The following is a 26722-nucleotide window of genomic DNA, read 5'->3' as shown; positions in this document are numbered from 1 at the left end:
TTGGAACAACTAGCGGGCTGCGCACGTCACTGTATTATCTATGTTAGTTCCGCCCCTTATGAATATTAATAAGCTCGCGCACCCGCGCGAAAATTAAGCAAATCTTCATTTCGCGATTTCGATGTCGTGTACAATGTACTCGGATTCGATGGCTGCCTCCAGTTCGATGGCTGCCTCCACCTGGACTGAAGTATGGACTCCAGTCCATGAGCCCGGGGGATGCGACGCCGGGGAAGAAAACCTCAGAGGATGGGTGAGCACCAAGGAGGAGGCTGAGGACGTGAGACAGCAATGGCAGGTTGCCAATTCGATAACTTTTGTAGGTGACCGAAAAGGAGTGGGATTCGGGAATGGAATTCTCCACTTGCAGAACTCGGGTAAGTTTCTAGTAGGCCCTAGTCTGACACAGTTAGGATGGGGGTTGGGTGTCCGGACACCATCATGACCATGGACACATAAAAAAAATGAAGCCTCGACTCTAGACCTAAGTTCTTTTTTTTCTTTGGATTAACAAAAACTATGCATTGATGATTGATTTGTGCTAATCATCATCAATAGATCTAGGCCCTATTCATGCTATTTGTTCTCTACTCTAGATCTAGGTTTATGCATAGATCTATAGGCCTAACACTGTTTGTGCTATCAATCAGGTATAGGCCATAGGCTAGATTTGATTTTGAACTGGTGAACTTTTCAGACTAAGTTTTCCAATTTGCTGTTTAAATCGACTGTCCGGATACACAACCTGTCCGGACATCCAACAACTGGGTATAGACTATAAAATAAAAGTGACTTTAGAGTATCAGGCTCACTGAGCATGCTCCGTCATTGACAAGTCAGATCATGGTTTTTAGACAACAATAATTTATCAGTCTAACATTGCGTTAGATCTAGATCTATTCTTAAAACAGCTTAAGTTACAGAAGTTGCTGAGTCTGAGATGACATTACAATTTATCCAGGGAGACTTAGAAGTTAAAAGTTAGACCTTAGATTCTAGCCTCTTAATGTTAGGCTCTTTACAGTTAGACTTAGATTTATTAGGCTAACTTTTGAGATCTAGAAGTCTAACTTTAGATCTATTCCACAACAAAAATCGAGTCTTGTGACTCTTTAACAGTTAGAGTCTTCTGACTGTCTACTGTCTAACTGTTAGTCTATGGTTCTATTTTGACTGTAATTCAAACTGATGAGTAGATCTAAATCTGTTATTAACTGATGAGTAGATCTAGATCTACAGTCCATCATCTGGATGCTGAACAATGTTCCCTTTTACAGTGATCTGGTTTTTTTTTCGGCATTTAACATTCCTCGACCACACCCACAGCATTGTAAGGATGGTAGTCTGTAAGCAACATAAAGGAAAAATTCAATTTCCCACATATCTGATTGGAATATGGAAGTTGTTCAGATGCGATTCACTTCCTAGTGAAAGGGTAGGACTCCGTAGGAGTGTAACAGTTGTATTTTGCTATTTGTATTTGATTTTCTAGTTTTACATGTTGCTTTACATACCTGGTATTCTATGATTTCCAGTTTCTCACAACTCATTATCACTTTCATGCATCTCATTTACAGTTCAGCTCATCAGTATTCATCCCTCTATCTTCACAAGTCACCCTTCCATTGCCACTCCTGTTTTCTTCCATTCCATTTCCACTTCACATTGTCACATGCTCCATATTCATATCACTTCCACTTCCACTTGCTCTTCACATGATCCTGTTTAGTTCTCATTTGTATTCAGGCCACCTCATGTTCATCCTATTGGTTCTCCCTTCTCTATGGGTTTTTCTATTTTCTTGACTGTACTATTTTCTATGTTTTTGATTGGATATTGATTGATGATGTCAGTTCTGTTCTGTTTTTTTAAACTCAAATTTCCTTGAGTAAAATCAGTGCAACTCAGGAACTGATCAAGTCGACAGTTAATTTTTTTTTGCCTCACCTACCTAGACTTGTGGGTTTATACTTGTGGAGAGCAAGAGTTGTTTTGACTGAGCACAAGAGCAGTATTCTAGAGAGAAATTGAAAGAGTTTGAGAGCCAGAGAAATCCAGAGAAAACATTTAATCAGTTTACTGGAGTATCCCAAAGTGGCCACGATGCATTTGATATGCACATTTTGGGGCTTCTCAATAATGCACAATTTGAGTTTATCCAAATTTTATTTCATGAATCATCCCAAAGCATTGCAACCTGAAAGTTGTTCAAATTGAGTAGGCCTACATACACCCCATGTTATATTAACCTATGAAAGCACAATTAGATTATGAACAGTTTTAATTTATGCAAAAGGATGATTCTTACCAAGTTTGGTCAAAGTCCAGCTGCATCTCATTGACAAAATCAATACTGTCTATTTCTGCTCCATGGGCACTTTGGGGTGGTGCTGCGCTGCCCCAACAAACTGATTCAATCATTTTAAATAATTGTGCCTATTTTCCACGATAAAGCTTTCCTAATTTGCATACAATGTTCAGTTAAGCATTAAGGGGTCACCCCACCCTGCCCCTGACCCAAACCCTGACCCCAACATCAGTTTGGGTGGTTATCCTTCCAGACATTTAAACATTTAGTCCATAAGGAAGTTTTGTGCCCAAAATGGTGCCTTTATTTACCTTGTAATGTTACAGTTGCTAAGCCAAGCCCCTATAACTGGTGACCTGCAGGCTACATTGATTTTTGCCTTGAATTGCCCGGATTAAGATGGCGGATGGCCAGATCGATTCATTACAGCAATCTGGGGGAATATGCCCTCTAGTGCCAATAGGATCTCTACGGTGGCTGTGGCCTGACCACAATCAAAATCATTTGACACCGGTCAGCCAGTGTACAAGTGTACTGAGGCATGTGATACCCAAGTCTGCCAAGACATGAAATGTCTCATTTGCAAAGGCTGCTCTATGGAATTCTCTTCCCCCAACCTCTGAAAGTTGGAATGTACCACAAAATTAACTTAATTATATATGTATATCAAAGATTAATTGTGTATATTCCTGTTGAAGCCATTATTGTCTCCAAATTCTTTTGTAAGCTTGTGCAGCAAGAAGCAATTTATTTTTTGGCACTGTCTGAAATACAGATTTGTCTGTGTTTCCTTGTTGAAACCCAACATATATATGTCTTTCTTTAATGTTATTGTTTCAGAATGAAATAGAGTCAATATTACCAGACTCCTGGTACCTCTTTTGCCCTTCATACCTAGACCTAGATCATGGTAAAGGCATGATTGTCCTTCACAATACCATCACATATCATGTACACTGTAAGTGCAATGTGCAATGTTTAATTTTGTCAATTCCATCACCAGAAACAATTCTGTTTATAGAAAGTGTACCTGGTACATGCAACAGACTGTCATGACATCTCCCTATAGATGTTTTCATGCATGCACGTTCTTTTGATAAATCACCCTTCAGGGGATGAATTGTAATGAGCTATTATTGAATGGAGAAGAAACACATCTATGTTAATGATAGCTCACTCTCTGCAAATTATGTATCAAACCTAATTTTTATTTTATATTTATTTTTTCAGATGGTGGGCTGATTCATATGCCTAAGGTTCGGTTTTCTGACATAGGAGACAAGGTTGTGTCTGCTGATGGTGTTCCCTTTGCCATCGTTTCTCGATACAGCCTCCGCTGCATGTATGGGAAGGATAAAAATCAAGCTGCTAAAAGAAGAAATGAAGAGTTGGCAGAAAAAGCACTGAAGGTTAGACTATTAGTATCTGTTCTTGTGATGTAAAGTAGAAGTACATGTAGGGGGTAAGAAGTGGAGTCTTGGATAGGTCACCTACTGTTTCACATGTCGGTGGGCCAAAAGGCCAACTCCAGCCCCATGATTATTTGTTTCGTTTGTTTCTTCAAAATTGTGTTTTGTGCCAGGGTGATATGCCAAAGAATAAGAATTATACTATTCAAATTAGAATACATGATATACATGTATTTGCTAAGTCAGCAGAAAAACAACATACGTTTGAAAAAAAGGTTTGCTGAAAATTTACCACTAAAAATTAAGTTTTTGATAAAATGAGGAACAAAATAGATCCAGGCAAATCGGCAAATTTATTGTGAACTTGTGACAGAATAAAACTATCCTTCACCAATTTTGTTTTTCTGAAAAGAATCAATTAAAACAGACATTTTTAAGAGATAGTTTTATAAAACAATATTTCCTCATATTTTTGTCAATTTGCTGATAAAACATTCTTATTTCCCTCCATATCTTGAGGAACCTTGTATGGATTTTTATCCAAACGTGCTTTGTGTGCTAAAGAATCTTTGATGCTCTGTGTAATGTGCCAGTGATACCACAGTTTTATAAGGATTTTTATGTGCTAAACACCAAGATTTGCCACCCCTACGTTTAGTACACAAAATCATATTAACATGTGATCAACCTGTAGTTTTTATGCTCAGTTTTCATCAGATTTTTAAAAATGCCATTGTGTTATTTCAAATAAATGTCCATTTATTATATAGGAAGACCATCCTCTGCCCAGAAAGAGAAGATACAGACGTCTGCAGGGTTCAAAGAAAAAGGGCTGTCCTGCAGTGATAGAAATGAAGGAAGTCATTCGTTTCACAGACTATGATGTATGTATAACATTGCTAAATAAACAATATAGGCAATTATCAATTGAATTGTAGAAAATGTACATTTCATTTTGATTTATTTAGGGAGTATTTTTAATTCATAAGCCATCATAAGGTCTCCATGGTGCCATTAAAGCAACTGGGTAAAGTCCTGTCACTCTCAGTAGTTATTGTCATTTAGTCAGTTACGAACACAACTTAATTTTTTGGACCCTTCAATTTTGACCCTCCAATTTTGACCTATTTGGATAAATATTGATTTTAGGATAGGAGAATGTCATATGAATTACATATGCCTCTTTCACCATGAGATAATTGTTATCATTATTGTTCATTTAGTACAACCCCCTGAAATAGGAGAGAGAGAGGGAGAGAATTGTTGACTTGACATAGTTATTTCAGTTATGTTTGTTTGAGATCTGGTAGTTTTACAATAATATGATGATAAGTGGTAATTTACATGTCTTTAGACTGAGTGTGTTCAATCCAGGTGTGAAGCTTTATTGGGTTGTCCAATGCCATATATTTGACATGTCTATCCCTCCATCCACCAAAGATTTGTCCATCTGTCCTCTCAACTTTCGATGGATCTACTTCGAACTTGGCTCATGATGCCTATGGGAGGGATAATGATCTGATTAGATTTTGGGGTTACAAGGTCGAAGGTCATATAGGTCATTATCACCCGTATCAGACATCTGAGCTGGTCATTTACAAAACCGTATCGCCCTAGATTCATAAATATCGGGAAGGGATAGGTATATTATTTGTATTTTCCTCGGTCTCAATGCGCATATTTACTTTGCATGCAGAGAGGTAGACGACGCAAAATATACCTTTGTATTTTCCCTGGTCTCACATCCGGGCATTTGAGGATGCGTATAAAGAGATACGCTGCATAAGAATCTGCGCGCCAACAATATACGTCATAATAAAGACATCACTGGATCCAAGTACTTGCAAGTACGTCATAATGGTAAAGTGCAGAGCCTAGACCCTTATATTAACAAGACACAATATAACTATTTTAAAAAGAAATATCACCATTATCACGATTTTTGCTCTGGATATCTGATTTGGATGATGATAAAAATATTGACTGGCTCTTCTTTCGGGGAACATCAAATATATTGCCCTTAAAAGACCCATATTGCCCTCGTCTAAACACTTGGGCCAATATGATTCTTTTGCTGGCAATATATTTGAGGTTCCCCTCAAGGCCAGTCAATATTATATAATTATATACATGGAAATTATATGTTCTGGCGATAAGTTAAGTACCGTTTGACATCAACTTCAAATTTGGTTGATGTATGCATGTAAGAGGGTCAATGATCTGAGTAGATGTTAAGGTCACAAGATCAAAGGTCATAGAGGTCATTATATGCATGAAAGAGGTCATGATGTGAAATTGACTTGTTCTTGTGATAAATTGATAAAAAATTGACAAATCAACTTCAAACATGAATCGTATATGCATATGGGAGGGATAACAAGCTTCTTAGATTTTGGGGTCACAAGGTCAGAGGTCGAAGGTCATGGATGTCTTTGCATGTACTGGTACATGAAAATTGCTCATTGATAGATCAAATTCAGATTCAAAATAGAACTGTTATTTTGCAGTTTTGTACTCTAAATGTATCCTAATACATCTCCCATTCTGATCTGGCAAAGGCGGAGGCTTAGATTTCGAGCGCTTGAGGATTCAAGTAGTTTAGTTGATAGTTTTTGCCTTCCAATAGGAACTAATGAAGACAATTTTATTTTTGTTCTTGTCCTAAATAACTACTACACTAGACTAACAATGACTCTGGGATGTCAAGGAGAGCCATATCGGACCATATTCGTCTAGCTCTAAAAAATGGGGAGAAGTTCAATTTTGAGCATAGGATTTACATCCGGCTACCCAGCAAAGCTGATCATCAGAGTGTGCATTCACTTGGAAAGGTATCTAGTGCATGCAACCACCCCAACATGTTAATTACATGTATGTAAGCTTTATTGTATTGTCTACATGAATATTTTAAATTAGCACACACCCATATTTCAAATAGGACATTAGTCCTGTGTGTAAATTGTCTTGTTGATGGTCGGGACAACTTGATGCATTTGAAATATTGGCCAGCTGTCATGAATTATTACCAACTGATGTGAAAAGAGTTTTCCAAATTTCAGTATATAATTCTAGTGAGATATCTCTATGAGCGAGCAGTCAGCCGTCAGAAACAACCTTGCAAGACTTTTTTAGGAGTAATCCTCAAAGAGAAAAAAAAGTCATCAAGACTTGAATATCCATGTGATGTTGGTTTCTATTTATTTAAAAAATGCTGCAGTTTGTTCAGTATGAAATAATTGCCACGAGATTAATTTTTTCAATTAAAATATACCAATGTTCTTTCTATTTTACTTAGGTGATGGGGTTCATGAACCCACTGAACAGGACAGTGTCAGCTAAACTCATGGAGCTTGTTGGTGATGGTGTTGTTAACGTCAGTGAGATGAAGCGGCACCTAAGAGCCCATCTTCACACTGTTCTCTTCCCGGATGTTGAGAAAAGGCCATCTGTTATGGACACCGCATATTATCCATCCGATAATACCATTCGGCAGCATATATATGCTGCCAGAATGCAGCTAAGGTAATGTAAATCTTTGTGCCCCAAGACATTTCATTGGAATGGTACCAAACTAATTGGATATCACCAATTTCCAACCTGTCCTGTACCTCCAAAATATGTTCATGAAAATGTTTCATCTGACTTTGCTTTATTGACTGATCAGGTTATCACTGCCCCCAGTTCCCAGGTCGTATTACGTCAGTAGCAATGAACTTAATTCCATGTTTGATGGTCTCATCCAATGCCCGATATTAATGGGTTTAAAAGATGGTTGTATGCTATCTTGAAAAGGAAAGTTATTACACATTATGAACAAATTAAATAATATGATGAGCTTGTATTCGCAATATATTAATGTACAATACATGCTGAATTTTATGCTACATTTTGGCGTTATAATAGGAAATGAGGTTTCTGACTTCTTGCAAAAAGTTAAGCAACCTGGAATTGTTTGATTGTTTTTACTGTCTGGACACCACGGTTGAACCGTTCTTGGCCCCATAAAACAAAGCTTTGCAATCAATCGCAGAGCTTTAACAGCCAATCAAGACCATTATTTCATGTGCATCTCGTTCAAAGAGGTGACCCTGCACCAATCAGAATGGAGTTTAATTTGCAATTGATTGCTAACCTTTGTGTTACGGGCCCCAGAACGGCCTCTGAAAGCTTATGTCAGGCAGTATGACCGGGGTTGAAAGATCTCATATGTCTGAATGATACTTCTTCATGTAGTGTAAATAATCTTTTTTTCCCCATTATAACAAGAACAGGATCTTCAAATATGAAATGCTCCATATGATGAGTAAGTAACAGCTTTCAACTGTATGGAACTAAAGCATTTTGTCTGATTTGGTGCTGGTCATTAATTTTTGCTGTCTTCTATACCACGATTTACATTTTGCTCTTATACTTTTAGTTCGTACTGAATATTTTTGTTACATGAACACTATGGTTGCCATGTATGCACTGTATAATTCACATTGTTGTATATTCTTCATCATTGGAATACATCTCATCGGAAATATGGAATCATTAGAAGGACTTATAGCTTGTAAATTTGCATTTTGATTTTCATTGCTACTTGGAAAGATTATATTTTTTTTTCATGCTTGCCATTAATGTATCAACTCTAAAATGGAGATGGTATGAATGATTTTGGCAATTTTCATAAAATTGATGAATGTTGCTTCGAATATACTATTTTGTATGTTTTGCTATATTCAATCATGTCTTCTCAAGCATGAAAACCCCCTTTAAATATTCTTTCAAAGTGCTTCTTTCATCTTGTTTTTCTGCCCATTAATTGCTCTTCTATCCTTAACATACTCTTTTTATTATTCACGTTGTGCTGTGATTGTAGAATAGTAGAAGCTAAGCACTGCATATATGTTTTAAAATATATATATACGTCCAATGTAGAAATAACACACTGAAAGTATATTTATTTTTTGCTTTTCTATATAGCACCATTTATGATTGTGCACTTGCTCAGATAGTGTAATATTTTGGTTAATTCTTGTTCAAAAAGTCATTTTTATGATGCATCCTTGGTAAGTTATTGTTTTATGACAAGTGATTTGCTCCCCATGTACAAATAAGTTGACAATTATGTATGCCTATATAATGCACCACAGGTACCGCATAGCTGATAAAATTAAATGTGCATGGCGAAGCATGTGTAAACTATAGAGTTATTACAGTGCTTATCGATTTTTAACTCCATGCATTACACACTTCATGTTTTGTAAAAATAAATATCTTGCAGTCATGAATGTGCAGCTTTTCCTGTTCAAAGCTAGATATATCCAAAATTTCATTCCGTGTGCAGTGTATAATCTTATTTGTACAAAAAAAGAAATATCACAGAACTTATGAAGTTAATTTTCATTGAATCTTCATGCTCAACAGCCAATCAAAAATTCAGTATTCCATGAAGAATAACTATAATAGTAAAGTTACTTTAGTAAGTTTCATGCAACGGGCCCCAGGTATACATGCTGATTTTTGCATTCCCAAAGTGTGAACATATGTGTTATGATTGTCGATGGCATATTTTGTGCATGCTGCGCTAGTGGTGATTTTTGCCTTTGGGCAAATGACTGTTCATAATGAATATTTATTAGGGCCAGTACTATGTCATTTGCACTTCATTCATACAATGGTGTTTTCAGCAAGTTATATATGTATGTTCCAAAAGATTGCATAACTTTTTGTGCTTGCTTTGCTGCTCATATATTTTGCTTTTTAAATGTTTTTATTTTCAAGGATATAGAGTGCTCCATTCTGTATTATTAGCATGATGCTCTCCAGTCATATTATTTGTTCTTCTTTATCAAACATGCACTAAATGTAGTTCTTTTGTTGTATTTATGAAGAAATCACCCTAGAAAATAGCCTGGGGGGTGGATTTATGATTGGCAGGGGAATTCATTAAGGGCACGGTTTCAAAATCCATAAGTGGGAGATTTGCACAGCATTTCAGTTTTAGATATTATATTCAGGTGAGATTATTTGGGGGCAATTATGTTAAAAAAATAATTTTGTAATTGTTTTCTGCCCTTGTAAATCTTTTGATTGGCAGTTTCAATCATTTATATGTTACCAATAAGGCTCATTGGTTGCTTAAACTTGGAAAATAAGGCAATGTAAGTTCTTGCTTGTAAAGAAAGTTTTTCTGTATCCTACAGATACTCAAAGCTGGACCAGCCAAACCTCCAGCAGATGGTTGTGGAGTGGAAGAAGCAGAATCCGGAAGATCGGTTCACTTTACAGCTTGCCTCTGCTGACCCCTCTCCCATCCCACAATATGAGACAATCCCCAATGAAGAAGAAGAAGCTGTCCCCATCAATTCTGCCCCCAATGAGTTTTTCTTTTGCCACCAGACACAACATCAGAGGCATCTTCTGCAGAGGTAATAACTTAGATGATTTAAAGGGACCTATTCGGGCCTGTTTATCAATGGTATAAAATGGAGATCAAATGTGCTTGTGTTTAATTGTAAGTGAGTAAATTGTTAGGGAGTACATTACCACATGGGAGGAGGCATATTTGACATTCTATTAATTTGCTACAGAAAAATTAACACTGTGGATGCAGTATGAGCACATTGAAAGAAAAGTGATTCAAATATTGCAGTGTCATCACTTTAGCATTAAAGACAGGGTTCCTCTGTAAATTTCAAGGCATTGGGTAACTTTGTGAGTTGCTGATTTAAAACATTCTCAAACTGAGATGAAACATGTGTATGAGTAATTGTATTTATACTCAAAAACCCTGAAACCAACCATGATTTGGAATTAAAAAGTGTAAGTTCGACACAAAGGGCGATTTTATTATCCTTCGTCTCACGAGACAATCACTAAGAGGATCACTTTGCTTGAATTTGAAAATGCCGTTATGTGCCTCTCGCCGCGTGATTCGCCAGTACACACAGTACAGTAAGGCGAGTTACACACGCATGCGCACTCCTTATGTGTATTCTGTGCAACCGACCCTCGTATATTTTTCTAACATTGGTTCACATTTTTGATATTTAGAAATACTTCCTGTGCATACTATACTTTATGTTTATCCCATTTTCAAGGAACAAAACAAGATTTTTGAAAATCATAACTGTGTTAACCAATGTCTTTAAAGGAAGAATCATTGGAAGGTATGGAGTCATTTCATTCAGAATTGATGATGTTTAAATATAAAAGTATCTCTATATCCCTTGTCTATATCTACACATGTATATCTAGGTGCCATACTTATACACCTTGGCGATCATTTTTTCCGCACCTCTCTGTCTCTGTCCTATTCTATCAGTTTTACTCCTTGATCATTCACTTGTCTTTCTTGAAGACCTTTCAAGCTGCCCATCCAAAGTACCCTTCTTCCTCCTCTACTTCTCTTGCCTCCAGTATTTCCCTGTCATTGAAATTTTTTTCCTAAGTTCGAACAGATTGAATGGAACTATTTGTTGATCTCAAAATTTGCAATGCAAAATAAATGTATAATCATTATTTTTGCACAAATTGGCAAGTTTTGGGTGCACTTTGTTACTTTCATTAATAAGTATCATTAGATATGAATTATATATTTTTTTATGTTGTAGGAGGGAAATGAAAATATAATTACCCGTAGTGCCAATTTGATGAGGAAAAAGGATTAATTTAGATCTTTGGCGAATTATGTACCACTATGGGTTAAACGTAGAGACTTGTTTATTGTCCTGATCTTTCCGTAACAAGTCACATAGGGTAGCTCTTGGCATCATCTTTATGGGATTCATGTATAAAATCCTGTGCTCTCACTTTCCTTTTCACAGCTAGGAGTCTCTGTAGCTCTTCTGCAGACTCTGTTAGTAAGACTGTGCCATCGGCAGATCTGTTTGTGATGTTGTGTTCCTAATTGTAATAGATTTTCAAATTTATTGAATTTAATTTTCTTGTAGGTATGGCAACGACCTATGCCTACTTGATGCCACTTACAGAACGACCAAATATGCTCTGCCTCTCTTTTTCTTAGCCGTGAAGACAAATGTTGGATACAGTGTTGTGGCTGAGTTTGTGGTACAATACGAGACAAAGGATGCTATTAAGCAAGGACTGCAGACAATACAAGATTGGATGAAGAGGGAGAAAATGACCTGGAAACCGAAATATTTCATGACTGATTTCTGTGAAAGAGAAATTCAAGCCATTGAAGAAACCTTCCCTGGTGAATGTTTTTAATATTTTAGGCATTCCATATTGTATACCCCTGTTATGTTCATGTGTATATATATCCCTCAATTTTTTGTAATGAGTTTTTGATAAATAGATTAATACCCATAAACATTATTATAATGCTTTTGGAGGTTGACAAATTATTGACTAATTTTTGTTTATAGGGAAATTCTCTGGCTGCACATAGTCCTTATATTACATCTACTTGTCCTTTGCACATAAATGTTGAAAGATCTTTCAAAATGTGCATTGCTATGTTAGGCACCTATCAGAAATTTGGTAATGAATCGGTTAATAAAGTTCAATTTCAGACATTTATTATAATAATGTTACCCTTATATCAACATTAAATGGTAGAACTAGCCTTCCTGTGTTTTTTTTATACCTCCGTCCACTGGAGGTGGGTGTCAGAGGCATTATTTTTTCGGGTCATCCATCTGTCCGTCCCATTTCCATTCTCGTGATAACTCAAGAATTATTTGACGGATCAACTTCAAACCTGGCTCATGTATGCATATGGGAGGGACAATGATGTGATCAGATTTTTGGGTCTCAAGGTCAAAGGTTAAAGGTCATCGATGTCATTATAAACATGAAATGGCTTGTTTTCACAATAACTCAAGAACCATTTGACAGATCAACTTCAAACTTGGCTCATGTATGCATATAGGATGGACAGTGATCTGATTAGATTTGGGGGTCTCAAGGTAAAAGGTCATAGAGGTCATTGTATACATGAAAATGGCTCTGATCGCTAAAGCTTAAGAACCATTTGATGAATCATTTGCAGACTTGGCTCATATGTGTATATTTATTATCTGGCGATGGCGGAGTCATAAATTTGACCATGTGCGGTTGAGGATTCATCTAATTTTTTTTTTTGGGGGGGGGTCAAAGCTTTGATGACATGGAGAGGCCTAGCTTTTGAATACCTGAAGTATTAATAAATTAACTCATGCTTTCTGTAACTCAAATTCATTATTCTGAACTATAGGTACTCGGGTCTTCCTGTGTGACTTCCATAGAGAGCAGGCTTGGGGTCGGTGGACCAGCAAGAAAGATAACTGTGCTGCTGTGTACCATGACACCGTCTTGGCCATGCTCAGAAGATGCGCTCATGCCCCAACTGAGCGTGAATACAAGGATGCACTGACCCATCTGCAACAATCTGAAGCCTGGAAAAAGAATGGGAAGCTTCAGCGCTGGTTTACCAAGACCTGGCTGCCCCATTGCATGGTATTTATCAGATGATATTATGTCATTCTCTTTATGATATTGCTGCAGATGGATATTTTAAAAATAACAAAAGTGGCTGCTTCATATGCCTCCACCCTTAAAACTAGGATTTTCAGATACTGATATCTGTGACCTTTGACCTTAGACCTAATTACTACAGTAATCATCTGCCTATGGTGATCTCATCAAGTTTGAAGTTCATTCATAAGTGGACCTCTTGACCTTCTTTGACCTACTTCCTCCAAATTCTGATCAAATGTCTTCATGTGGTGGGACTTATTATCATCAAGTTTGAAGTTCATACTGCACGTTGCCTTGTTGTAAGTCTGTGACTATTGATCTTTAGCTTTTGACCTGCTTACTCCAAAAAGTAATTGAATGTTATAGTGATACATCCCGATAATTATCAAGGAGAAAGGGGCATGGACAACCCATAAACATAATGCTTTCGGAAGATCTGGCACCATCTTATGTGGCAGAGGCATAAAAAGTGATGGTCACATAAAAAACTGTATTATTTGTAAGCAGATTGCTTATTATGCAATTGTAATTTTGGACTAGCTTTGTGTGGCTCTCAATTTTTTTAAATTACTTTAAAAACTGTCCAATCAGGAGACATATTTTGTCACAATAACCATAACAGTGGATTAAGATAAAAAGGTAATGATTATCTAGCATATTGTAGCAAATTAGAGGCATAATAATCGACCTGAAAACTTTAAATTAATGCAATTTTTTTTCAGTCGCATTTAATATAAAACGTTAAGCACACCATATGTAATATATTGTTCCTCTAACAATTCATGTTTGCTTTGATTTATCATTACATAGCGCTGGGCATGGGCTTTTAGATACCAAGAAAATCTTCTGGCCTACACCAACAATGGGCTGGAGCGGCAAAATAAAGTGTTCAAGCACACCTATCTTGAACAGAAAAAAAGCAGCAACCTCTCAGGAATGGTGGATGCACTCATTTCCAGCTACATTCCATCCATGACACAGAAGTATGTTTTTACATTTGTGTTTAGTTCAATGTGTGTCTATTTTTTTGTTGCATATTTGTGTGATATGTGCTAATTTTCATGAAATAACCACTAAGTAGAATGAACAATAATCATCAATGAAAATAGGCAAACTCACTTTTGTTAGATTTCTACTCCTTGACACTTTGACAGTACATATTGTCATGGTGGGAGGAGAAAAAAAAGGGAAATCTCACTTATTTGTCCTGATGATTCTCATTCTATTGTTAGTTTGTTTGTTTTTTTTATGAAATTTGGCACATAATTTCCTGAGGTCACTTACTAACCGGATCCAATGTCAAATTAAGTATCTGATGCGGCGCGGAGCAGGGACAAAGCTCCAAACTTTTTACTCATTTGCATAATTTTCTCATCTCATGTGCTCACTGAAGCATAAGATATTGAGGATTTTGATGAAATTCCTCAGAAGACTTGTGAGGGTTGACCAAATCAAGCAACTGAAATTTGGTCAATACATGAAAAAAGAGGTTTTGCATTCCAACATGCTCATCGAAGCATGAACTTTCCATACAAATGCCACAGGATTAATGATACATGTACACCAGTCATATAAACATGCTAAAAGTGTTATCAATATGATTTTTAGTACATAGAAATAAAGCAGTTAGTACTCGATAATTTCATTATTGTGTTATTTTGTTTTTAGTTTGTGTTAATTCAATGCCGAATTTATAGTATCACTTGCGAATAATTGTAACACCATTCCAAAACATGAATTCCTCTGCATTAGATCAAATTTACTGTGGGAAAGATATCAAAACTGCAGTTTATGCCATTTTCACCTCTTGCTCACTCAAGCATGAAATTTGGTGCACAAGTCATTTGGTATGTTAGGGAGCGGATAAAATTTATGTTGCATGCCTTCAAACACTGAAAACTTAAAGTTTGTTCCGATATCATTGCATCAGTGTCAAGGTATAAGGCTTGTGAATTTCAAGAAGTGACCATTTTACATTTAATTCATCTGCATTGAAGCATGACTGAGGGTTTGCCCTAAATTTCACAGGAAATGTAGCTGAGAAATGCTGTGAATTAGATTTCACCAAAGGTTCATGATTTAAAAAAAAATGCAATTTGTTGTAAGGGGAACATTCATTTTTGTCTTGTCTTTGTATGTGCTAATATAATGCATACATAAATTCAATTACTGTACATTTTACTATATATAGGTACATTATGAAAAATGTCAAAGCAAACACCAAGTATGGACGGGCATATGGCCCTGATGTTCCAAGCTTTCTCTGGAACAGACCCCCCAATTTTGTGATCCACTGCATGGAGAAGCTTGAAGGATCTTATGCAATATCGCAAGCAGATATTCAAGAAGTTTCCTCAAACACATTCAAGGTATTTTCTGAAAAAAATATCTTAAGTCGTAGGAAATAGTTATTCATCAGCTTCATGTATTAAATCCCTTATTTTTTCTTGTCAATACAAAACCTTTTTTCCATCATTTGTGATCCTACATGTATGTCTATGAAACTAAACTTGACGGGGTTTGTTCTATGAGCAATATTTCATGAAGTGTCTAATGTCAACCATTATGTAATCATGAACTGATTAGATATAGGGTCACAGATCATATGTCACTGTAGTTATGCTTATGCAGTCTCTGTGAAAAGAAAGATATATTTCAACCGAATTAATTGATATTAACATTTAATTTGTGTGTGTATGAATTAGTTACACATTTTGTATGTCACAATTTCTTGTGTTAACACTGAAAACATTTATCTGTTAATAGGGCTCAATATGTTTTCTAATATCAGGTGCGAAGTGAAAGTGCTCAAGGCCGTTGTGCATACTTGGTGAAACTAAATGCACAGGAGTCCCCAGAGTGCGAATGTCTCTCATGGAAAAAGTCGAAGCTTCCGTGTAAGCACATTTTTGGGGTAATAAATTGCATGGAGGGTTTGTCTTGGGAGAGTCTTCCAGCAGCCTACCGCAACTCCCCATTTCATACACTGGACGAGGATGTTTGCATGTTTCCAGACGAAGGAGAGGATGTTCCACCTAATTTCCAGGAAAGTGATGACCAAGATATGCAGCTGCTTCCAATAGCATCAGCAGCGAGCAGTGCAACGAAAGCTGCAGCTGGCTGCCGTGAGAAGCTAGCTCTCATCAAAGAGTTAACATATCTCTCCAATGACAGGCTAGTGCTTGAGGAGGTAATGCTGCAGCTAGAATCAACATTGGCCTACATGCGACAGAATGGAAGTCGTCAAGAAGGCGTACTCCTTAACGAAAATACAGCTACAGGTAAAAATTGTAAAGAGGAAATTACCAGCACAAAAAAGGAAATTGTATGACTGTATATTTAAAATTAAAATTAATCTGGTGTAAGACCATGAGGGACGAATAGGAACTGATAACCACTTCGGCTATACACTAAAGAATTTGTTTTCAAAGTTTGTTCCGCTCAGATGGTATCATGAAAATTACACTCGCTTTGAATTAACTATGCTAAAGAAGATTGCATTATTTTAAGTAAGTTTACATTTTTTTGCCCTAAGACATTGTTTCCCCCATGTACCAATATATAATGTAAGTGGCATTTTGCCTGTAATTAGATGCAATCAGGCAATTATTGAAGACATTGAACATGGCTATACATTAATAGATGAGGCTTGAATTAATTCATTAAAAAAATTAAAGGCTGTGCCCTGCTTTCTTGTTATGGTGTTATCTCAAGAGCAACTTGATGATGTCATACCTAAGTGAACTTCAATTCTGATGATCGTATGTTTCACCACTGAAAGATCTGATTAGATTTTGGTACAAAGATATCAAGGGTCTTAGAGGTCAACTTATAGAAAAAAACGTTTAGACTTCATTATGCCAAAATTTCAAGAACCAATTCAGATATGAACCTTAAACTTAATATCATCTACTTGTATCACCAAAGGAAGATGGTCAAATTAGATTAAGAATTGACTAGATGAAAGTTCACTGAGTTCATTATCTGAAATTACTGGTTAGGGGTTGAGGCATAAAGGAGACACATTGTCTGAATTGTTTTATATCTCTTTCAGGCAATTCAAAGAAACTGCTTCGAGGGACTTTGTCCAATTCCAGGTCTGAGGCATCACTTCCTCTTCGTAAAAAGAAACGTGTGCGGTTTACCGAAGCAACAAAACAATATGACGGGAAGAGGAGGAGGTTGAACAGAGGTAAAGTTAAATCGTTTATGGTCAAGAACTACTATGAATGTGGTGATGGGTAATGGCGGAGTTAGAAACAGACCACTGATTTTACTTGGTTAAATGTCTCTACAAATGCACAACAGAGCACAGAACACATGGATGGAATGATGACACTTATATTATTTGGAGTTTAATAATTACCTAACTTAGCTACAATACAAGACTTGGTTCCACTGAATATCACTTTATAGTAGTTGAAGAGGATGACACCAAACACAGACCCCATAACAATCTTCCCTCCATACCAGTCACATGACACACCACAACTTTGTCTTTTAATTAGTCTACTTTTCTATGAATATTAATTAGATCATTTAAATTCTGATTAGGTTTTTGTGTTGTGGATATGTTGAAATGAATATTTATGTAAAGTGTATTGTTATACTTATTTGCTCATTTCAGGCATTTGCATGGTAGAAAAAAAATCAGCATTGTTATACTTATTTGCTCATTTCAGGTATATGCATGGTAGAAAAAAAAATCAGCGAATAAAACTCAAATGCTCCCCAGCAAAGTGCAGTCTAGCTAGAGCTACCAAACAGTAAATTTCGATGTTGCTATCCTGCTTCTTCATTTTTCTGTTGTGGAAGAACCCATCGAGGCTCGTCTAAAATAGGGACCCACACGGGTTATAACAAATTCAGATCTTACAAATTCTCAATTTTCAAGAGAAATTTCAATAGTTTCCTGATGTACCAATATATATTATTAGCATTCTTCACACACAATGACATTTAATTAGGCAAGGAGTAAAGACAGTTATCATGGCTAGACATTAATGAATGCAACTTCCAAGACACATGTATATCATTAATTTCTAAAAAATAGCCCAAGCCTACATAAAATTGGGTTAGATATGCATTGTATTGATTTTACATGAATGTATTCTTTTTGATTTTCCCTTCCAGGTAATTCACAAAAGCTTCCTCTTGGGACATTGGACGTACTTGATCATCATGAGCCAACAGGTGAAATATGTGTGTGTGTTTGGGGGGTGGAGGATAGAGCTCCATATGTTTTGCAATTAAACTCTCAATGTTAAGAATTAATTTCATGATCTTTTCCCTTGAAGCATTGTGCACATTTTATGCCTTCACCACTAGGGGTATAGCGAGAGGCATCATGTTTATGGTGATCCCTCCATTTGTCGTGCTTGCTCATTATCGCAATATCTCAAGAACCAACTAATAATGATCGTTTATTTTTTAAAATGTTAAAGTATATCTGTCCATCCATACGTTTGTATTGAACACTAACAAAGACTTAAAGGCACGAATATATCAGCCAAAAGGTGATGATGTATTTTGTATAGGAACCACTCTTTTTTGGCAGAATTGAAGGTCATATACATATACTTTCTTAATTTCAAATCAAGTCCATCTTTTCCTTTGCCTTTTTATGTACAGAACAAAAGAAAAAGCAGAAGGCAACCTGTAGACGAACAAAGATGACCCTTAATGCTGATTTGTCCAGTAAGAAGAATATGTTTCAATATCAGTGTCATGCTATACTTGCCATGTTGTGTGTGTGTATCTTTAGCTCCTCACTATGTAGTATACTTGGTTTATTTCATGTGTACTTTTAATGCATTGCATTTTCAGATAAAATGAAAATGCCCTGTGCTATTGAAATTTCCTTTGTTTGAACAATATAAATTGATGTTTAAAAAAAATTGAGAAAATCTAAGAGTGTGTGCGTGGGGGGGGGATCGCACTGCTTGGCAGAGGTCTGTGTGCTCTGAGTGTTTCCTCTTTTTTTTCCAAATTTCAATTTCAACCACAGGACAGATTCTTCCAGAATTACAAGGACTTACCCAAACACCATTGCCTTTATCTCATGAAGATGCTAGATGGCATGTATGTGGAGAGAGCCTTGAACTACGAGATTTTAAATCTCTCCAGTATCCGTCATGGATAAATGACAAGGTAATATATTTTTTTTTTCATTTAAACATGTGAACAGCATTTATTACATATGTAGGAAATCTACCGAATAATTTTGGTAAAATCACCTATATTTTAATCATCAGAAAGTGTGGCACACTATGAGGAAAAAAAATCAAACAACAGTTATATCAAATCATGATGACTTGCTTTGATGTAATGATGTTCAATGGCAAAGTATCACTGCATGCAGGAACATTACATGTAAAAATGTGTTTAGGAACATTTTAGTATGTAGCTTCTTGAAAAGGAAACTAGTTGTGTGTGATGAAACAATGAACATTGCTTTCATAGTTGATATAGTTCAATGAAATGATACATATTCAAAAACAAACAAAAATCTGCCATCTTTTAGCTTTCCATCAAAGAGCAGAACTACATGTATCTTGTCTCTTGAAAGGTAGTAGCCCACATTTGCAAAATATTTTAAAACAGTAGTCATTATTCTCATAGTTGGCATGGAATTTGGATATGATTACAGTAACATGTAATCAGCCTCTTACTTTGGGGTAAAACAATTTAAAATGAAACATCGTGTTCCCTCAAATTACCCTTGTTCAAGGTTAATTTTACGTTCATAAAAGCGTCCTGACGATCCGGTTTGGAAATGATTTTAAAACCCTGGTTATATCTCTCAAATTGAATATTATTGACAAAGGTGAGAGGTGAGGTATGAATCTCTTATAACTTATCTTTCAAAGTCATAATGGACCCGTTTCATCATGCTTCGTTTTGGGTGGTTTTCAAATGTGGGCTACTACCTTTAAGTGGGATGAAATTAGATTTATTTGTGTGTTCGATTTTAGTTTGGTATTAACATTTGGAAATGTTTTTGATTTGAGAAGCAATTTCTTTTTGTCACAATAAAAAAAAAATTACCTGTAGATTAATTAGCTGGTTCTGCAGACATGTTCAGATAAATTGCCAGACTGATGAGATCAGCATCTTTTCAGCTGAGATGACATGCATGAGAGAGAATGGTGTATTTTAGACTTAAAACATTGTGGGAAAATATGAACTATCATTTCCGTTGTATCAAAAATGTAAACTCAGCATAATAGGTTACTGCTGGATATGATTTCCATGTCACATCTCGCCAAAGATTAATTCCCGGGGGGGGCAAGAAGTAATTTTCAGGGTGAGAGTTCATCTAGAGAAGTTATTTGCAAAAAAAATAAAATATTTCCTCTAGTGAATGATACTCCTGTGAAGTTGTTGTTTGGGATAGTGTTTTGGGGGGAGTGCAAAATCAGAACAAAATAATCCCTGGCGGTTCATACCAGAACCAAAAACCAAAAAATTTGAAATTATTGATAGCCCTGTGTTCATTTCAATATTGGTCTCACATAGATGGTAATGGAAATTGTCTTAAGATTTGGAAATCTCTTTGTGTATGTACAAGTGGCCTCTCTGACCCATCAGGAAAATATTTCAGAGTCCCAAGCCCAAATGGTGCATTTGATCTAATCATTCAGACTTTCAGTGCATGCCATGTATGCTAAAAAATGAACACAATCTCATCAGTCTAGCAATATTTCGGAAGATGTGTATAATGAGCAGATAAAATCTAATCGGCAGTAAATCTTTGATTGTGAGAAAAAAAGTTGTTTCTCAGTCTTCATACCATTCAGAAGAATCTTTGAAGTGTTTTACATAATATATTTGTGAATGACCTCTTGACCATCAAAAGTTTATTGTGTTTGCTTTAAACTTAACTGCATAATATTATGTAGTGTGTGCTTAAATTCTTAACTTCTTCCTTCCTAAAAAAAAAAGTTATTGCCCGTTTCCAGAGTACAATTCATGTGGATGACATTTGTGTAAAAGTGTCCACTGAGCTAGCTTCTGGAGTTCAAATTATTCTTCAAGACAGACAAGAGCATTATTGCCTCAGTGTCGTGATATTATGCACTGGCTGTTTGTTTGCAAACTATCAAGAAGCTTTAATTTCAATTTCTCCTTCTATATTTTTAAACTGATATCATATTGTTGCTTGATTTTTCTTTTCAGATTATCAATGCCTATTTAAAGACTCTTCAAAGAGAAAATAACAAAAACAATGTAGATCACCTGTACACAATTCCATCATATGCCGCAGTTCACTGGGAAAGAAATCACTTTGATTCTTGGATGTTCAAAGCTGTAAGTATTCGTACAGTTAATAGTTATGTGTGCCAGTTCAGAATACATAATTTGTTTCATGTATGATGGCAAGCATTATGTTTGCATTTCTATGTTTAGGGTAATGGAGTTGATAGTAAATAGGTAATAATATGTTGAAGAGCCGTTCTAGACTTACTTCAGTGTTTTTTCAAATTGTCAAAGATAATATTTGTTAATCCATTGACATACATTAAATTTTGCTTTATTTCACGTTTCCCTTGGCCATACAGCTGACCACAATTTGTGGTCTTTTTTGTCAATCGGTTTTGATATCAAATGTGTAATTTATGTGCTTACTTTAAATTACAGGTCAACATGGAGAAGTATTCCTGGCTTTTTCTCCCCATCGTTGTAAACAGGAACCACTGGGTTCTGCTGGTAGCTGAAATAATGAAAGGTGAGGTGTCCATCCTTGATTCCCTGTCAAACAAGGCAACGAAGAACTTCTACTTTGAAAAGTTCAGGTAATTTCTCAACCCTGGGTGTCCCTATTTTCATGTCAGAGTAGTACGTTGCAATTAAGATTTAGTGTAAGTGTTCCATGTGTTACTTTATATTGTTTGTACTCGATAAATGATGAAAAAATATTGTCTGATCTTTGAAAACACTTTATTAACAATGTACTTAATGCTTAAATTCTAATCAAACTTTGATGGATAATTTGTCTAATGAAATTAAACATTTTGCCAAGTATGAAGGTCACTGCAGGGTAAATCTCACTGACAGGGGTTATATGAATTTTTAGAGCTCATTGTTTACATCCAAGTTTCAATTATGGGTCATAGCTTTGCATCCATGTGCCTGTTTGGGAACAATCTTGGTAGATGTCTTTCAGAAAGATAAAGGTCACCAAAAGGTCAAAGGTCACCAACAGGGTAAACAAACTTGTAGAGCCCAATGTTGAATTTGGCAACCAAGTCTGTCATAGGTCATAATAACTTTGTATCCATATACATTGTATGCCTGTTTGTGACCAAACTTGGATGGCAAAAAATGTTAGCCCGATGTTAAGTTGTAAATCCAATTTTTAGCAAGGGTCAACAAACTCTCAGAGCCCAATGTTAAGTTTTACCTGAAAGTTTCTTTTCTGGTTCATATATGCTTGTTTCAGGTCAATGGTGCAACTAGGTAGAAAAAGTGACCAAACTTTAAAATTGTGTTTTTCATTTTGAAACCCTGACAGAAGTCTTGCATAGCCTTCAAATTATTAGAAAAAAGTAGTGGCTGAGCTTTAATTTCCCCAGTTTGATATGTAGAGGACAGCAAACTGCAGAAAAAGTGAATTTCCCTTACCGTATCACTTTTTATCTATTTCAAATTTAAGTCCAGTGGTCAATGTAGCAGTATTTTTTTTCAATGCTTCCTTTCATTTTCTAATGCAGAATATGTAAGCTCCATATTAAAAAAGAAAACTTGAGCAAGAAACTGTAATTTCTTTGTTTTTACAGCTTTTTTTCTGAAAAAATGACAATTTTCATAACTTAAACACCTAATTTTTTTTTATTGTTAACATTGAGCAAAAGCCTCAAGTACTTATATGTACACAAGTGTTTTGAGTTTGGACACATGGAGGGTCCATGGCTCTATGCATGATGTGTATCTTTTTCCTGTGGAGTGGCAAATACTCAAGATAGTATACATAATAGAACAAGTCTTAGGAACAAGTCTGATTTCCATTTTTTTTTTTAGTTTCTTGTAGAGCTAATGCTTGAAAATAGTTAAATGAGAAATGGAAAGAGTTAAGCTGAAGCCTTAGAGCCTTAGATGGGTAAAAGGAATACACAATGTGACCGTTTGATCATTGATCACAAGATTGCTATTATGCTGCATATTATGAACAAATGAACAAAAAGTAATATTACACAATTCATTCCACCCCCCCCCCCCCATTCATAGATGTTACATGGAGAAGAGGGCCAGCGTAACAGGGGACCTAGTTGAGAAGCAATGGACCCTTGGGAGTCTCCAATCAGCCAGTCAAGTGGATGGTCATTCATGTGGAGCATTCGTAATGATGGTAAATACACATTTAATTTTAAGTTGGTGTCCTGGATGGGTATATACATGTACTCATTCTTATTTTACTTGTGTTTTTTAACCATACCCATTGTCTAATTCATTTTCAATAATAATAATAATAACTTGCACATCAATGATTTGGGCTCATCCGGCAAAGAAATTAACACAATTTTTAATTTTCACTGAGTGAATTATGAAAAAAAAATCAAAATCGGTCGACAAATGTAGGAGATCAAGCATTTTTGTTGGGTTTTGAATAAATTTTGCACAGATTAGCATCATAAATCATAATAAACACTGTTTGAGACAAATTGTCAAAATTCTTTGCAGAAGTTTTGTGTACCTCAAGTAACTCTACCTGATGGAAATTAAAAAACTCAAAATCAGATCACATATGAAGAGGAATTTTTCATGTTTTTTTTTTTAAAGGCACGTAAAATATAATATATATAATGAATTTTAAGTGCTATCATATAAAGCTAACGGAATTGAACTCTGACAAGAAATTGCGAAGAAGAAGCATTTTTAAATTGTGGACGGACAACGTACTGTACTTGAATTAGTACACCTGTAACCCATATTGAGCTTTAACTACAGTTTCAAAAATGAATTCTATCTTATTTTTATGTGATTCTGTTCTGATTTTTTAATTCATTGAAAAAAACTATTTTAAATCTGCATGTACTTTTTCACCACTGTTTGAATTAATCGAGCTATGTATAAACATTCAGGATATATTGAAACACATTAGAATTTGTTGAAGATAAAATGGTTGAAAAATAATGACAGTAATTGTGGAAAACAATTTTTGTTTTCTCTGCAGAATGCACTTGCCATAGTGAAGGGCTTCAAACCTCGTTCCATTGCACCAAACCCCTGCGCAATGCGCATCTTCGTGCAGAATAAGCTTTTAGAGCATGCTGTCAGCCCGAAGGACCAAGAGAAGATCTGCGACATGCTCACATGCAAGTTCGCGTCTTCTCAAAGAGGAAAGTACAAGCCATGGGTATGTTGTGATGTCTGTGGTAAATGGATGCACCAGGAATGCGTATCACTGACATCTCCCATCAAAGAGAGGAAAGACTTTATCTGCCCTATCTGTACAGCACAGTATGAGTAGCTACATCTTACAATGTGTTAACAGGACTCATAGTAAAGCAAACATTTTTGTGTTGTGTCTATGAAAGTTCAGTGAAGCACTTATATTCCAAAGTCTTTATGTCCATCATTCTTTTGAATTTTTCGTTCACCCTTTTTTCAGAAAGCCCTTACTTCAGTTCCTTCGTGTCATAGGAGATTTCTTACCAAGGTCAAAGGTGATTTTTAGGTCACATTGCAGAAGCTTGTCAAAATTTTAGTTCACCTTTTTCAAATTGCACTAACTGGAACATTTGAAAACCACTTAAAACCAAATTTCGCACAAAATGATTGAGGGGTCCCTTCATGTTTTGATTAGATGTGAGGTTACCTATTTTATTTAATTTTAGTTATGTTTGATGAAAAAATTCTAGTTATTTTTTATTTCAAACACATTCAACACATTATTAGTTGTCATGGGAACAGCTGTTTGACTTTCAGCTATAAGGTGAAGATATGAACTGCAGCTCAAGATCTAGATTCTGGTATTGGTTTTGTTTCCCCTAAATCAATTTTGGTGGGAAACAAATTTTATATAATTTAAGTTTTCATGTATTTTTTTTGTTTTTGTTTAACTATAGGTGTACAATAGGGCTGCACAATATTGCATATTTGGGTATTCGATTATCACCAGCCGTAATATCATGATAAGGCAATTTATCATCCCCCATAAGTAATTGTCAAACAATGTTCACATGCCATATTATTTACTGCTTAGGCTAGCATACAGACATCATTCATTGGAAGGGGGACACTTTTATGACCCTTTCCCTGGACCCTGTTGAGCTGGATTAGGGATGTCTTGGTTTTATGACTTGCTGTCACAGATTCATTGTAATATGGGCTAGTTTTGATGTCTGAAACAAGTAAAATCTCCATTTTTACAATAGGGCGAGTGGTGATATGTCGTCTACCCATTATTGTCTATTCATTGAAGTTTCAATGTCACAATATTATAATGTTATCATCATATCTTGCAGTCCTAGAGTACAAATTTCAAAAATGGCTCTACAGACATGGATCATCTCAAAATAGATATAATTGCCAAGTATGAAGCCAATTAGATAAAGCTGAGAAATCTGTATTCTATCGTTGAAAATGGTACTTTTTATGTGAATAGGATTGATTGCAATTTTTTTTTCATCTTGATTGTCATATGCAGTAATGGACATATTTTGGCTACTGTGCTAATTTGCTGTACAAGAACATACTATATCTTGGGTGTTCTGTTTACCTACTTGGACACGCAAGCTTTTCTTCACCTTAATTGTCTAAGTGTGCAGTATTCTAATCTGATGTCAAAATGGCAAAACCCAGAGAAAAAAGAGTGGAAAGAGATTTTTGTGATTTTCCATGCTTTCCAATGTAGTTTTCCTTGCCTATTCTGTATTAGATGTATTTTGTGTGTGTGTGTTATTTATTACTTATTTATTTAGTTCACATATTCTCTCAGGGTGGTCTGTTCAGTACATAAAAACTGGTCTTCCTCAGAGCCATGGCATAAAATCAAACAAGAAAATACATATTTACATATATTTGTGTAATGTGTGTGTATGTTAGTTGCCTCAAATGGTATGTAACTTGATAATGTTGTATTTCTTTAGTGGTATAGGGCTATGTATGCAAAATATTACATTCATCTTGCTGGATATTTTGTGTATTCCACTCAAGAGCATGCAACATTATTTTGTTACTTATGATAGTAATAATAATGATTGTACATGCTTATGTAGCACTTAACACCGTAAGAAAAAGACAACTGCAGTGTGTTTGGCATACCATGAGAAGAGAAGGTACAAAAAACTTGTGGGAAAGAGAAATAGAGGGAGGCAATGCATAAAGTACATGGACCAGTTCATTAGGCTGACTGGCAACAGAAATAACAGCACATTGCAAATAATCAGAGATAGAAGTGGATGGAAAGCCTTGATTGCCAATGTCTGGAACAGACAAGGCACCTAGCAAGCAAGCAATATAGCACCTAACACTTTATCAGAAGTCTCTAAGCACTATAAATAATGCAGCATAATTACCCCAGCTTTAGCAGAGC

At 35.8% G+C, this 26722-nt stretch overlaps 1 protein-coding gene across 1 annotated transcript; it reads left to right on the top strand.

Moving 5' to 3' along the window:
- Position 1: 1 nt before the first annotated feature.
- Positions 2–26459, top strand: LOC121411820. Its single transcript, XM_041604691.1, has 19 exons — positions 2–377; positions 3539–3717; positions 4488–4601; positions 6399–6548; positions 7013–7239; positions 9906–10130; positions 11655–11920; positions 12923–13164; positions 13996–14168; positions 15377–15554; positions 15977–16466; positions 17240–17377; positions 18319–18378; positions 18817–18882; positions 19193–19335; positions 21364–21495; positions 21826–21980; positions 23413–23533; positions 24359–26459. The coding sequence occupies exons 1-19, from the start codon at positions 122–124 to the stop codon at positions 24653–24655; spliced, it is 3612 nt and encodes a 1203-aa protein (XP_041460625.1). The 5' UTR covers positions 2–121; the 3' UTR covers positions 24656–26459.
- Positions 26460–26722: the final 263 nt, after the last annotated feature.

The sequence above is a fragment of the Lytechinus variegatus genome, chromosome 3 (assembly GCF_018143015.1).
Source record: "Lytechinus variegatus isolate NC3 chromosome 3, Lvar_3.0, whole genome shotgun sequence".
NCBI classification, from domain to species: Eukaryota; Metazoa; Echinodermata; class Echinoidea; order Temnopleuroida; family Toxopneustidae; genus Lytechinus; species Lytechinus variegatus.
Note: the sequence above shows the minus strand (reverse complement) of the source record. Positions and strands in the feature narration are given on the sequence as shown.